General features: G+C 42.3%; 2 protein-coding genes across 2 annotated transcripts; one reads left to right on the top strand and one right to left on the bottom strand.

Moving 5' to 3' along the window:
• Positions 1 to 3,709: 3,709 nt before the first annotated feature.
• On the top strand, positions 3,710 to 8,487 carry RPF1 (ribosome production factor 1 homolog). Its single transcript, XM_066325133.1, has 9 exons — positions 3,710 to 3,926; positions 4,009 to 4,065; positions 4,434 to 4,514; positions 4,899 to 4,994; positions 5,694 to 5,847; positions 6,391 to 6,473; positions 7,317 to 7,498; positions 7,585 to 7,711; positions 8,068 to 8,487. The coding sequence occupies exons 1-9, from the start codon at positions 3,771 to 3,773 to the stop codon at positions 8,107 to 8,109; spliced, it is 978 nt and encodes a 325-aa protein (XP_066181230.1). The 5' UTR covers positions 3,710 to 3,770; the 3' UTR covers positions 8,110 to 8,487.
• Positions 8,488 to 9,428: 941 nt separating this feature from the next.
• GNG5 (G protein subunit gamma 5) lies at positions 9,429 to 13,125 on the bottom strand. The gene is made up of 3 exons (XM_066325134.1): positions 12,948 to 13,125; positions 11,772 to 11,927; positions 9,429 to 9,671 (listed from the first exon to the last, which is right to left on the bottom strand). The coding sequence occupies exons 1-2, from the start codon at positions 13,026 to 13,028 to the stop codon at positions 11,802 to 11,804; spliced, it is 207 nt and encodes a 68-aa protein (XP_066181231.1). The 5' UTR covers positions 13,029 to 13,125; the 3' UTR covers positions 9,429 to 9,671; positions 11,772 to 11,801.
• Between the last annotated feature and the right edge of the window lie 526 nt (positions 13,126 to 13,651).

Raw genomic sequence — 13,651 nt, forward strand, 5'->3', positions numbered from 1 at the left:
ACACGTTCCATGGTTTTAGGCAGCCCCTGGAACACCTACCAGAGAGAAGCTGTGAGCATGAGGGGCATGCTAAGGGTTCAGACGTGATCAAAGCTGTACAACTGCTCTGCAGTCTCAAGGGCTGAGGTGCTTACAGGCATAACAAAACCAGACCTTTGGGGTACCACTTCATTATCCCCACAGCACTGTGAAGGGCGGGAGAACCAGTGTGAATCTGAGAATAAGAAGAGTGCACTCACCTCAGTTCAGGACTCTGCTGCTGCCACTTGGCCCCTGGGCAGCTGCACAAGCACTCCTGCTGCTGCAGCCACACTGCCAGGCCCCAGCTCCTGCTCCTGTTCCCCCTTGTCACCCCCACCAGTGTTCAGAGGGCCGAAGGATCCTGCTGAAGGTTTCAAGGGCCAGAAATGTGGACCTCAACAAACCCAACACTTGAGAGAACCTCAAGCCACCTCACATCTTACTGTTTTGTTGTGATCTTGTGCTCCTTGTGTTTCTCCTCTCCTCACCAGTTTTAGATCTATGACAGTACTGAGTCTAGCTGTGTAATACGGGGAATTTTGTCCTGGAGAAAAATCAGTTGCCCTTCCCTTGTGCTCTACTCTGCTAACACACCAAGAATCCTTAAACCAGAGACATTGCAAACTGTGCTCAGGATCTCGTGATCTTCAAATTACTCTTACCAATTGGTGGTTATCTCTTTCTTAACAACAACCACAAGTTCTGGCTCATTGATTCAGAGAGGAATTGCTTTGCCATGTTAAGAAGGCAATGTAACTACAGTAAAAATTAATCCACAAAAACACATAAAACAGCTTTATATTTTGTTTGTCAAGCGGACAAGGAAGGAAGGTCAGACTATAGGGCATAGCTCTCTTCCAACGTAGACAATGGTTGGTTTGGTTTGGAGTGCTGCATTTTCTGGGGCATTTTGTTCAGTGTAAGGGATGTTGAAGACAAGTAGTATGTGTCTTCAATCTTCAGGTAATGAAATTTAATCTGAATTAATGAAATAAAAAACAAAACAGGAAAATAGAAAAATTCTGGTTATTACATAAAAACAAACAAACCCCAAACCAACCAAACAACCAAAAAAAGAAAAAAAAAAAAAAAAAGAAAAAAAAACCCAAAACAAACAACAAAACAACAAAAAGGAAAAACAAGAAAACACCCCACCCCCAAAACAGCTGTCTGATAAATTACTGAATCCAGAGGTACACCTTTCTATATTTTCTTACTTAATTTCCCCAGATGAATTTTTGTCCTTTCAACTTAATCACAAAATATTTTTTAAATTGTTTGAAATGACAGAACAAAAAAAACTGAAACAGTGGTCTATTGATACAACTCAAAATGATTCTTCTCTACTGAGCTGGGTTAATTTACAGAAAGTTTCCCTCCAAAATTTCTAAGTGCTGACATGCCATGAATGCATTCATTTATCACTATTCACTAGAGAACTTATTTGTTGAGGGGTTCTGGGAGAGAAGGGGTGTTTGGATTTTGGTGGGTTTTTTTCAGTTGTTTCATTTTTAACCAAACAGCTTCTTCCTATGGTGGTTTCTTGAAAATGCTACTTAAGATGTAAAAGAAGAATATCCTGGTAAAAATGTTATTTGCATAGAACACAGTTCATAGCTAAAACAAGAAAAATATCTTGAAACTTCTATGAAAAAAATTAAAGTAATACTATGCATGCATTCATTAGTTAGGCCTTCTATTGAAGTTATAATTGTACTTTGTCAGTGATCTCTACCAAATCATCACTGTGTTTCTGGTGTCTTTTTGTTGTCCCTCCCCTGCCCTTAGGAAGTTCTTGTATTATTGTGTATCATTATTTTGCTCCTGTGAGTCTCCTTGAAGAAAGGTATTTGAATAATTTTAGGAGGTTGTCGTCCCTCTTGCTAGGAGGGAGAAAGATAATTTGTTTTTTCCTCATCTAAGCACTCAGTGATCCCAACAAAAACAGCATTGCAAATTGGAACTACAAACAACACAGAGCTCCCTGTATGCTCTGTTAATAGCAGTGATGAAAATCTCTGTTAATGACTTTGAGAAATAACCTTGTAATCTCTGACATCTGCATCAGCTAGAGAGATAAAGTTACAGCAAGTCCTTGGTTAACATATTCTCAACAAAATCCTCTAAACCTCAATTGCCATGGAAACTACTTATCCTTAAGGAAGTAAGGATAGCTGAAATATTTTCTCTTGGCAAAAATGGGAGTGAGGCCAGAAATATATGGGATTGTGCATAATGAGGCCTTTGATCTTTCATTTACATCTGTGTTAAGCAGAAGAAATCTCAGTGAAGCAAGCTGAGTTGCAGAACAAAATTTGTTTATAGGATAGAACAAGATTTAAGACATTCTCTAGTTCTGGTTGTTTCTATTTTCCATTATCTTTCTATGTTTACATTAACAGATTTCTCTTTCCCTTTTTTAGTGAGAGAAACACAGTAAGGACAAATAGTATTTGTATATAAAATTAGTAGACATGAGGCTTTGAAAAATGCTTGGGACAAATGGAACTAATCAGTCCCATTGAGGCTCAGAATTTTGCAGCCTAAAATTAAAAATGCCTCAAATTTGGACCAGGTCCCCCCAAATCCCTGAGTACTCAATTTCTATAAAACACTGTGTAGTCTTTGCTGTGCAGAAACACTTGCACACCTCTAAGCATGAAAATCAGCTCAAGAATAGAAAACTTAATTTCTGACTTTATGTAAATTGAATCTCTAATTTGCTGTAGGAGTTCTTGTTACATTTTAACATCGAATTTTAACAGACGTTAATGGAATAAAAATAATTTTGGGGAACATTACCAATAAAACCCCTATGGTTCCTAATAAGCAGATGCTCCTCAAAATTTAAGTCACTATGAGCAGAAGTCTGAATGTGAAAGTATGCACATGGACAGGCACTGCTGGGCCATGACATTGCCTGCATTAACTAAACTCATCAATATGTCGTTTGCTCAAAGCTTCCCACTCTGACAGCTAACTCGGTTTATAAATTACACTGCAGCAATAATCCCTATGAGATACACTGATTTTATCTCCAGGTTCGCTGTCTGCTGAGCAATCAGCACGGACGTGTCGCGGGTTGAGAGACGACTGTGCCCTGCGCTGGGGCAGGCTCAGCCTTTAGTATTGTATGCAGTTTTGGGCACCACAATGTAATAAAGACAAAGTATTTAGAGAGTGTCCAGAGGGCAACCGGGTGGTGAAGGGCCTTGTGGGGAAGCTGTGTGAGGAGCAGCTGAGGGCACCGGGTCTGCTCAGCCTGGAGGAGACTGAGGACAGACCTCACTGCAGTCACAACTTCCTCCTGGGGGGAAGGGGAGCGGCAGGCACTGATCTCTGCTCAGGGACAGGACCCGAGGGGGTGGCCTAAAGCTGAGCCAGGGGAGGTTTAGGTTGGATATCGGGAGAAGACTTCTCCCAGAGGGTGGCTGGGCACTGGAGCAGCTCCCCAGGGCAGTGGTCACAGCACCAGCTTGACAAGAAGCGTTTGGGCAACGCTCTCTGGTACATGGTGTGACTCCCGGGGTCCTGTGCGGGCCGGGAGCCGGACTGGACGATGCCCATCGCTCCCCTCCATCACGGCACACTCTGACTGTGAACAGCCTCCCCACGCCCCGCGCTGCCCCGGCCCAGCCGCCCTCAGCGCCCCGCCCTCCGCACGAGCCCCGTGCTGCGCATGCGCGGCGCCGCCCGGCGGGGCAGAGGCCAAGGGTGAGGGGCCGGCCCCGCCCCGCGGCAGCAGCGGCATGGCGGGTGAGGGCAGCGGCCCAGTGCCGGGCGATGGCGCCGGCCCGCCCGCCCCGGAGCGGGTGCTCTTCCCGCCCACCTTCAGTGTGTCCGAGATCAAGAACAAGCAGCGGCGGCACTTCATGTTCCTTCGCTGGAAGCAGCAGCAGAGGAAGGTGGGGCGGGCTGTTGCCGGGGGACGCGGGAGGCCCGGGTCTGGCGGGTCTGGCTAACGGAGCGCTGTGCCTCTGCCCGCAGGAGAAGTTAGCCCTCAAGAAGAAGCGGAGGAAGGAGCGAGAGGCCCTCGGAGACAAAGTAAGGGCTCCGGCCGCAGGAGCCGGTGTGGCGGCGAGGCCACGCTGCGAACGGGGCACGGCTCGCCAGAGTGAGGGTCCTGCAGCTCTGCCCCGAGCTGGGGCTCCTCAGCTTCGTCAGCCAAAGGGTTTGTCCACAGACTTCAGAGAAGCGGAGCAGTGAATACAGTGAGAGTGATAAAACACTACAACAGGCTGCCTAAACAGGTGGTGGATACTCCATCACTTAAAAGTTCCATCAAATAAATAATACTTCTAATTCTGTGTAGAATTATACACAGTATCGTGGTATTTGTGGTATGAATGTGGTATTTGCACTGAGTTTAATAATAACATGAATGTGTTGCATTAATAAACTCTGTATTTTAGGCACCTCCAAAAGCCGTACCAAAGACTATTGAAAATCAGCGAGTGTATGATGAAACCACTGTAGATCCCAATGATGAAGAGGTAAATGCTTTGATTTCTGCAGGTGCTATAAAGTTCACCGTTTTTCCTAAGAAGGGACATAAACTGATTGATGAAACTGAATATTTGCCACTTTCCCATTAATCTGTTGATGAATTACTTTTTACACATGATGGGTTTACTAAGAGGTGATTTCATTCTTTCATTATCTATATTAAATAACGGCCTTTTGCATTACTGATATTGGAAGTAAAAGCTGCCCATGTTCATTACATCGATTCTTAAAAACATGAAAACCATACACCTTTGGATGATTAATTACAGAATACATCTTGTAAATTGAAATTTAGATCAGATTGAACATTTGTTCTTTGTTCTTCAGTTATTTCATACATGTTGGATTTAACAAAACTTCTGTTCTTCCAGGTTGCTTTTGATGAAGCAACTGATGAATTTGCACCATACTTTAATAGACAGACAGTTCCCAAAATTCTTATCACAACATCAGACCGACCTCGTGGGGTATGTATATTTTGCTTGGAAACCAACTGGCTATGAGATACTAGGGTTTTCATCCTATGATTGTTACATTAAACTGAAAATAATAGCATTCACATGGATTTTTCTGTCATTTTATTTAGTGCCCAACAATAACCTTGTATGTGTATGTAATCTGTTGGTTTCTCTAGCAGTTTGTTTCCTCCATAAAGAAAACCCTCACCTTGTGCATGTGTTCTTGTATTGAAATGACCAGCAATGCCTGATGGAAGAGATTACTGACATTTGTGAAAACCATAAAAGAAATTGCTTTTAAAATAAGAAAAAATGTGCTTCAAACAGTTTATCTGAAAATTCAAGACATGAGTTCATGAAGAAATACTTATACTGTACTTTTAGATGCTGTGAACTTTTTGTAAACCAGTGTCCTTTATAAATAATGTGTGTGGAGATTATGCTTTTTGCATTTTCCTGCTTTCTGTGATGGAGGAAGGGGAACAAAAGTCATTAAAAAAAAATCTCTTGTGCTGCAGTCTTTACTGCAAATAAATGTTTTTGCACCAACTGAAGGAAGTAATTTAATAGTTTATCTTCAAATCTTAATAGAGATACTGGAAGTAATGTATGCTCAGGGAATGTAGTTGAATGACCAACCCCGTTGTTCTAACAACTGAATTCAGCACTGAGTTGCCCACATTGCAATTCAACTCCCCTGTTTTGCAGAGAACAGTGAGATTCTGTGAGCAGCTGGCTACTGTTATACCCAACTCACATGTCTACTATCGAAGAGGACTGGCTTTGAAAAGAATCATCCCACAGTGCATTGCCAGGGACTTTACAGATTTAATTGTCATTAATGAAGATCGCAAAATACCAAGTATCCTTTTGTGTATTTATCAGGGAAAGAAAACAATTCTGTTGTGTGCATCAGATATCTACTTTATTGTTCTCTTTCTCCTCACAATGCAAATTATGGAGCTAAAAATTACTCTGCCCACTTGAGTGTCTGATGGCTAATGGAACTTGGAATTATTAAAGAAAGTGCTTTATGTTGGCACTTTGTTGTTGCTTGTAATGCATGGATAAGCACTGTTGTTATTTCAGTAAATTTAGCAGTTTGATTAATTAACAAGTTTTTCTGACCAGGAAGATCCATTCTGTTTGTCTGGCTAGATAAAACATTACAAATTTGTTAAATGAGAAAGCAGTAGAGGGATAACCCTTGTTAGCAGTTGAAACAAAATGTAATGGACATCCTTCAGAAAGCTAGTTTAGGAATATATGTTTGAACATACAACAAAACCTTGGGCATAGATTATGGATCTAAACATCTCATGTAATACTGCATTTTGCGTAGAATGTTCCTCTGTAAATAATATGTTCAATTTTACCAGCCTTTTTTTTTTAACTTGGTGTACAGATGGTCTTGTTTTAAGTCATCTGCCTGATGGTCCAACTGCTCATTTTAGAATGAGTAGTGTGCGTTTGCGTAAAGAAATAAAGGTGAGACTCCAAAAAAATTTGAAAACTGGGTTCTCTCTTGGTTAATGATAAATACATGCAGTCTCCAAGTTCAAAACTGCATTTGGATATGATTCAGATTGATGTTATAAATGTGGTTTTTTGGTAAGCTAACAGGAGGCTAAGCACTAGTGGATTCTGCTTCATAAGCAGCATGTTTCTATTTTCAAGCTTATTTGTTGTATTTCTTTAACTGACAAGTATTTTATAATCTGAGTATGACAAGTATTTTTAAAATCATGTAATCAAACAGCAGATGATAACCTACATCAGTAGGAAATACCCCATGTCTAGCATACACACAATAGAGTATAAAATCAGCAGTATAAAAGGTTTCATTTGATGTAGTTAGTCTTGAATAAAATCTAATTCTTCTTGTTCCTGTAGCCCTGCCACCTCTTGTGTAGTATTGCTTACTTAGCCCTAAGTAATTTGCAGTAAAATGGGTTTTCTTCTTTGAAATAAGTAATGTAATTAGTTTTTATTAAAGAAGCCCATGTACTTTGTCCAGTATATCCCTAGTTGGTATGAGTACAGAGGGAATACTCCTGTGATAGGCAGAGTCATTATCTGCTTTAACAGGTTTTGCCAAGAGTCAAAAATGGTGCAGGAGAAAATGTAAAATTATTTGTGCTTTTTCATTGAATTTACATTGTTGAACCAAAGATCCTTATGTTACCAGCTGCTCCTTTACTTGTTTATGAACTTAGGTTGTGTTTGCAAAAATGCTTAGGGCATGTTTTTGGCCCTGTCTTCCTATTCCAAACACTTCTTTGACAATCCATTAAAATCTTTTTGCATTCAATCTGTTCTCTGTGATTTCAGCGGAAAGGGAAGGAGCCCACAGAACATGTCCCCGAAGTGATCCTGAATAACTTTACAACGCGGCTCGGCCATTCCATCGGCCGCATGTTTGCCGCTCTCTTCCCACATGATCCCCAGTTCATTGGAAGACAAGTGGCTACATTTCACAACCAGAGAGATTACATCTTCTTCAGATTCCACAGGTGATGTTTTCCACAAAACTCATTTACGAGTCAGAGACAATGCTCTTGTAACTTAATTCCTAATTTTAATTCTTTTCTTCCCCAAGATACATCTTCAAGAGTGAAAAGAAAGTGGGAATTCAAGAGCTTGGGCCACGTTTTACATTAAAGCTGAGGTCACTTCAAAAAGGAACCTTTGACTCCAAATTTGGAGAATATGAGTGGATTCATAAGGTTAGTACTGATAATAGTCCTGCTTGGAGAGGCTAAATCTGACATGAAATGTAACCAAAAGTCTTACCCTAGAAAAGTGGTATAAATGCAGTTCTCAGTGTGGAAGTGTTTAACTGCAGTATTTAAAGGTGTACTTTGAGAAACATGCAAAGCAGAAACATTCTTCTGTATTTCAAGTCAAAAAAACAGCAAGGATGAGGAAGGTCAATGCACCATAACTACTTATTTGCAACTCTATTGTACCAGAACTACATTACATGTCTGCCCTGCTATAAAATGGAGTGGTCATCCTTGTTGTTTGTGTTTAATCCTGTTGCATGACCTTGCTGGTGAACAACTTTTCTTTTAAATTTCAGCGTCGAGAAATGGACACAAGTAGAAGAAAATTCCACTTATAAGGAAATCTGCCAGTTGCTGGTGACCAGGAATACAGCAGCTGTTTTGAACTATGGATTATCTTGGATTTCTACCACATGATAATGATACTGAACAGTATCTGTCTGCAGAAAGACAAACAGCAAACATTAAAAGTTTCTACAGCAGCAGTTCAAGTAAGATGTGCCATTCTTCCTTGTTGTAGCCAACATGACAAGGACAGTGACTTTTCCCAGTTTAGCAGGAAAAACTATGGCAATGTTTGAGTAACTGGTCATTTAGCTATCACTAAGGATTTGCCAGAAGTGCTGCTGTGCTGTAGAAAGATTATGCTTCACAACATCAAAGACGGCAAATATGTTGGTTAAAGAAATTTTCAAAATAAAGTATTTATAGTTTTACAGCTTTGTTTTATTTTTTCTGTTAAGCCAGACATCTTCAGTTAATCAGGTAAGAGATAAGTATTTTAAACTTATTTCTAACTTACAGTATGCTGTTCCCTGACCGTATTGGAATAGTTTTCCAAAAGGGTTCTCCTATCCAGAGAACATGGAGAAGGCAGTATGCAATCCATGAAGTCCATGGTATTTTATTTCATTAGCATTTTGCATAAAATAGGCATGTTGCTGAAGTTACAAAACAATATGCTAACTCCTACAGGTATCTCTTTGTAAATATCACATAGACAAGAGGTCTATATACCCAAAGCAGTTGAAAGGAAACAAAGACATATGGGAAAGAATTTGTAAAACCCCCCTTACAGGAAATACATAAAACTATCATCTAAAAATGCTGCTTAGTGACTCTGTGAGGTCTCTGAGCAGGGTTTTCCCCGTTACAATTTTAAAAATGTTTCTTCAGCCTCACAGCACCACTCGAGTTGGTAATATCTGCACATAAACTACTGTTTTGCCTTAAGTTAGCACATTCACTGGCAGCTGAGAGGTCAAGTTTTCTTTGAGCTTTCTTTTCATATACAGCTGTAAGGGCTTTTTTATATTTACCTAATGAATAAGAAGGTGCATACACTAAGTTACATTACTCATTAAGATAAAGAATAATTTACCCTGTCTTGATGTGATGTTTGTGATATGGCACAGCTGTATAGCTGAATTATAAACAGTCCCAATTTTTTTTTTTCTGTTCTACTGTTACGCTTTTAAGTATGGTACTGCTGGAACCTCATTGTTCTGAAGGACTGTTAACCCCAGGCAGACTTACAGCAGCAGAGAATATTGACACTCCTCTCTCTGCTCTTCAGCTGCTACAGTGATGCACTGACTGTGAGGTGCCACCACATGCAGAAGTTAATCAAATTCTTACAGTAATTTCAAGGCCAGACTAAGTCAAGACACTTTTATTTTTTGCTTGGCGTATAAAACTGATTCCTGTATGAAACAGAAATACATAACTAGCATACAGTTCATCTGGAGAGGTAGATGGTAAGAAGTTTGACGACAGTAGCACTTTTAGAGTTAGATTTGGCACATTAAAGCTAAGCTTTTGTACAGACTTCAAACCAGGCCACTCCTTGAGGCACTCTGCCCATACACACATCAGCAGGTAGGAAAAGATGCTAAAAGATCTGAAAAACAAAACCAAAATCTAGTTAAAAAGGTATCATTGCTAAATGAAGCAGAAGTCTTTAAGAATACATGTTTCAGAATATGCCACGCAAGACTATTTAGGAAAAATACCCTCTTTTTCCACAGCTGCTTTATAAAATATTAGTTTAAAAAAATAAACTCTTAATTAAGCCACCCCTAAAGATACAAGATTATCAGAGCTCTTACAAAAGAACTGAAGCTTAGTGTCTCCTGGAAACCAAACTGGTAAGTGGAAAGATAGAAGCAGCTGTTCCCAGTCACTTTGTGCTTGCCCAAACACCAGGTTTTGCCTTTGAAAAGCAGGGAATTTGTTGTGTAACTAACAAATTACACTTCCTCTTTAGTGAGGTGAGCTGACTGTGCAACACTATTGGCTCATCAAGCAAACACAAGGAATCAATCACCTCTTTCCAGGAAGTTCCTGCAACAGATACTGCAAAGTGAAGGCGTTTCACATACAGGTAGTGTAACTAAAACAGAAACGAGTTCTATTCCAAAGGCTGTAACTGAGAAAGAAAATATTAAGCCTTTTATGTCCTGTGTATACAGGTGTTTTGTAAGACACAGGAAACATTGTTTTCCCTACATCCACACCCAGGAGTCCAGGAATTACTTTACGTTAAGAAACCTCAGTGGGGAATTGTATCTGTCACTGGTTAAGTACAACTTATTTGGTTTTGTATACATTATCAGTCTATAATGCTTAACAGATGATCTGATTTCTTCCTTGGATTTTAGTGCTTACAGCTGAAGCTACACTAGTGTAGCATCCAAGAGTATTTTTTAAATGACAGTATTTGGCAAAAATTCACAATAGAAGTAACTTTAAAAGTTACAAGAACTCTCAAGCACATTTCAGTTATACTGTTGTAATTCACTGCTCAAAACAATGTGGGAAGTGGTTTTGCTTGTTAAATAGTTAAGGATCAACTTCTATACTGTTACTACTCTGAATTATTAAAATTGTTCTCCCCTCAAGCAGATGGTAGAAAAGTTCTAGATGTGTGTACTAGCAGAATAACCATGTTTGACCAATCTGACTGTGGTCATCTTTCTATTAAGCGATCTAACAGCCCAATTTATATCTAGCAAACTGCAGTTCTTTGGATGATACAAGTCAGCTACCCAACGAGAATTTTTCAAGGTTAAGACCCACTGAGATGTATAAGGATTATGAACTACGGTTAGGTGTGTATCAGGTGCTTTGAAATAACATCTGTGCTCTCATCTTCAATAGATCCAAGTCAAGGGGCAAGAGGAAAAGGGAACATGGTAAAATCATCATGTGTTTACTGTGGTGAAAATAACCACATTATTGTGACTCTCTGAGTTTTGGTGAAGTATTGTGGATCTAAAACTCACCCTTCTAAAGAGATTAGCCTAAAATCTAATCACCAAAATGCCAGATGAGTGAGTAGTCTTCCTGGTGACAGCAGTACTGCTAATGAACCTTTGAAAGTTTTGGAATGAAAACCCAAATGAGTATTCCACTGTTACTAGTTATTTAAACTGCTACCCCTATGGTAGCTTACTTGAGTGGAGTATGGGCTTTTAAAAGTACATACTTCAAAAGGAAATACTTTTTTCTTTTGGCAGAGAGGGCATCTCCCCCCATAGTGGTCAGTGCTCTCCTTGGGGACCACCACCACTAATCTGGTTTAGGAACTGCTCTTAAAGAACTGAAGTCTGGTTTATCTGCCACAATCAGGATTCACCACATATGCTGTCAGGCGAGTAATTCTATGTGAGAAAAGGGAAATAATACCCTTACAGAATGGAAGATACAGCACAATTACTGTTCACCTGGGTTAGTCTAAATAGCGGCTCAGGAGTAGCTGGCCCCACTACTTTGCTACAGCAACAGAAACTGGTGGAAGCTCTGCAACAGCAAAGTGCTGTATAATACCTATGGCCAGCATGTGTCCAGTACAGCGCTGTGACCAGAAAATAGGAGAGAACCAAAAATGAGGATCTAGACCAACACCAGCTGCACAAGTCAGATGTTTCTGAGTGCCTTTCATACAGCCTGTCTCATTTAAATTAGAAAAGAGTTAATGAATTGTAATTCAAGAACTTACCACTGAAAGATACTGAAGTAGTTCACATAATTACAAAAATGAACAAACTTTCTGGGGTCTGAATGGATTTGTACTTGATGATACTCCTGTCAGCAGGGGATCATGTTGTGCATTCTGCAGGCAGAATTGCTTCAAGTCAGCCGCAGCTTGAGAAACCTGGTTATAATAAAAGCTGGCATTAGAATTCACTGACCACTCTTTACCGAGAATGTGGGGTTTGTGTTGAAATGTACAAAAACTACTACTAAGTGATTCTGGAATATAGCTTATGTAGATTTTACACAATAATATCATTGTAGGTTTTTTTTTTCTTAAAGACAAGATGAACAATGTGAGAATGAAAACTGATTTGGATGTTTTAATTTCCATGTTAAACTTCTAAGTATGTTAAACAATTTTAAAATACTTTCTATGGTTTAACATGTTCTACTCAACTGAACCGGCATTTCAGGCTCCCTTAGGAAAGCCATCCTTATGATGAGATAATGGTGCTTATAAGCACCCTTATAAGGGGTTTTTGGCATTTGTACCTTCCTAAAAACTGAACAGTGAAAAATTGTCTTGCTTTCCTTTGCTGTAACTCTGAACTCATAAAATAGAACAATCAGTTTCAAAAAGTTGGATCTTGCACTGACACTTCGTATCTGCAGCTTGCTCAGTTTCTCTGCCGTGCCAGGCGCGGTCTCACCCCGGCCCGGCACAAGTTCAATGCACTTCGTGTGCCTGGCAGCGACATCTCCATCTTGCCGTGCTGGGGCCAGCCCAGCCTGTTGCGCGCCCCGGCTCGGGCGGCCTCTCCCCAGAGCCCGACGGAAGGGCGCTCCTCGCTCCCAGGGCACGAACGGGCAGCGCGGGCCCGTCCATCTCCCCGGGGGAGCGCTTCGGCCGGGGAGCGGCCCCGGGGCCCGAGGGGCGGCGGCGAGCGAGCGGCCGAGCCCCGGACAGGGGTGACGGCGGAGGGGATGCGGCTGCGCTGCCGTTCCGGGCTCGCCTTAGCCAGGGAACCCCGACGGAGCCCCGGGAGAAGCCCGGGCGCCGCCGCCCAGCCCGGTCGGCAGGGCAGGGCAGGTCGGAGGCCGCGGCCCCGGCCCGGCCCCAGCGCGGCGGGCGCGGCCCCGGGGCGGTGAAATGGCGGCGCGTCCGCCCCGTCCCGTCCCGTCGCGGCCCCGCGCTCACCTTCACGCGAGTCACACTCGCCTCCAGGCGCAGCTGCTGCACCACCTTCTTCATGGCCGCCACGTTGGAGGAGCCCGACATGGCGGGGTCGGCGGCGGGCTGGGCTGGGCACTGGCAGCACTCCCGGCACAACTTCCCGGCGCGGCCACAACTCCCCGGACCGCGGCGCCTGCGCGCCCGGAGCCGCGGCGGGCGGGGCCGCTCCGTGTGCCCGGGACCGGGACCCGCCCGCGGGCACAGAAACAGCCCCCGCTCGGCGCTTTCGTGGTGTGCCTCGAGGAGGAGGCTACTTTTGCACCAAGGTGATGAATAATCTTGGTGATAATAGCCACTGGGCTTCAAGTTATTTTGGAAGTTATTTTGAGATGCAATGAATGAAGTTCTTAACTTAGTTATTGCTAGCGGTTTGAGTGTTGACTGTAGGCTGGAGGATCATTTTACTAGTCCTAGCTCATTGCAGAAAGTGCCCGGGAACGGCAGTGAAGCCTGGAGCATGGGGTGACATCAGGTACTGCAAAGTGCAGCATCTTCCCTGCACGCAGGAGCGATGGCAGGAACCCGTGCTGTGACCCGCTGGGCCTGCGGATGACCGCAGGAGTGATGGGGTGTTACACTAGGGTCATTTGTGGGAGCTTGCAAGTAAAGACACAGGTCCTGTTAAGTGCTGACATGAGGAAATCTTAATTCCACAGCGCCAGGGTGAG

Source organism: Sylvia atricapilla, chromosome 9 (genome assembly GCF_009819655.1).
Source record: "Sylvia atricapilla isolate bSylAtr1 chromosome 9, bSylAtr1.pri, whole genome shotgun sequence".
NCBI lineage: Eukaryota > Metazoa > Chordata > Aves > Passeriformes > Sylviidae > Sylvia > Sylvia atricapilla.

Excerpts from the sequence above, each read along its gene's own strand:
- RPF1 (XM_066325133.1), top strand. The coding sequence starts at position 3,771 with ATGGCGGGTGAGGGCAGCGGCCCAGTGCCGGGCGATGGCGCCGGCCCG. Across the intron at positions 3,927-4,008 it reads GGAAGCAGCAGCAGAGGAAG|GAGAAGTTAGCCCTCAAGAA; the intron begins GTGGGGCGGGCT and ends CTCTGCCCGCAG. Across the intron at positions 4,995-5,693 it reads CATCAGACCGACCTCGTGGG|AGAACAGTGAGATTCTGTGA; the intron begins GTATGTATATTT and ends CCTGTTTTGCAG.
- GNG5 (XM_066325134.1), bottom strand. The coding sequence starts at position 13,028 with ATGTCGGGCTCCTCCAACGTGGCGGCCATGAAGAAGGTGGTGCAGCAG. Across the intron at positions 11,928-12,947 it reads CGAGTGTGACTCGCGTGAAG|GTTTCTCAAGCTGCGGCTGA; the intron begins GTGAGCGCGGGG and ends TATTATAACCAG.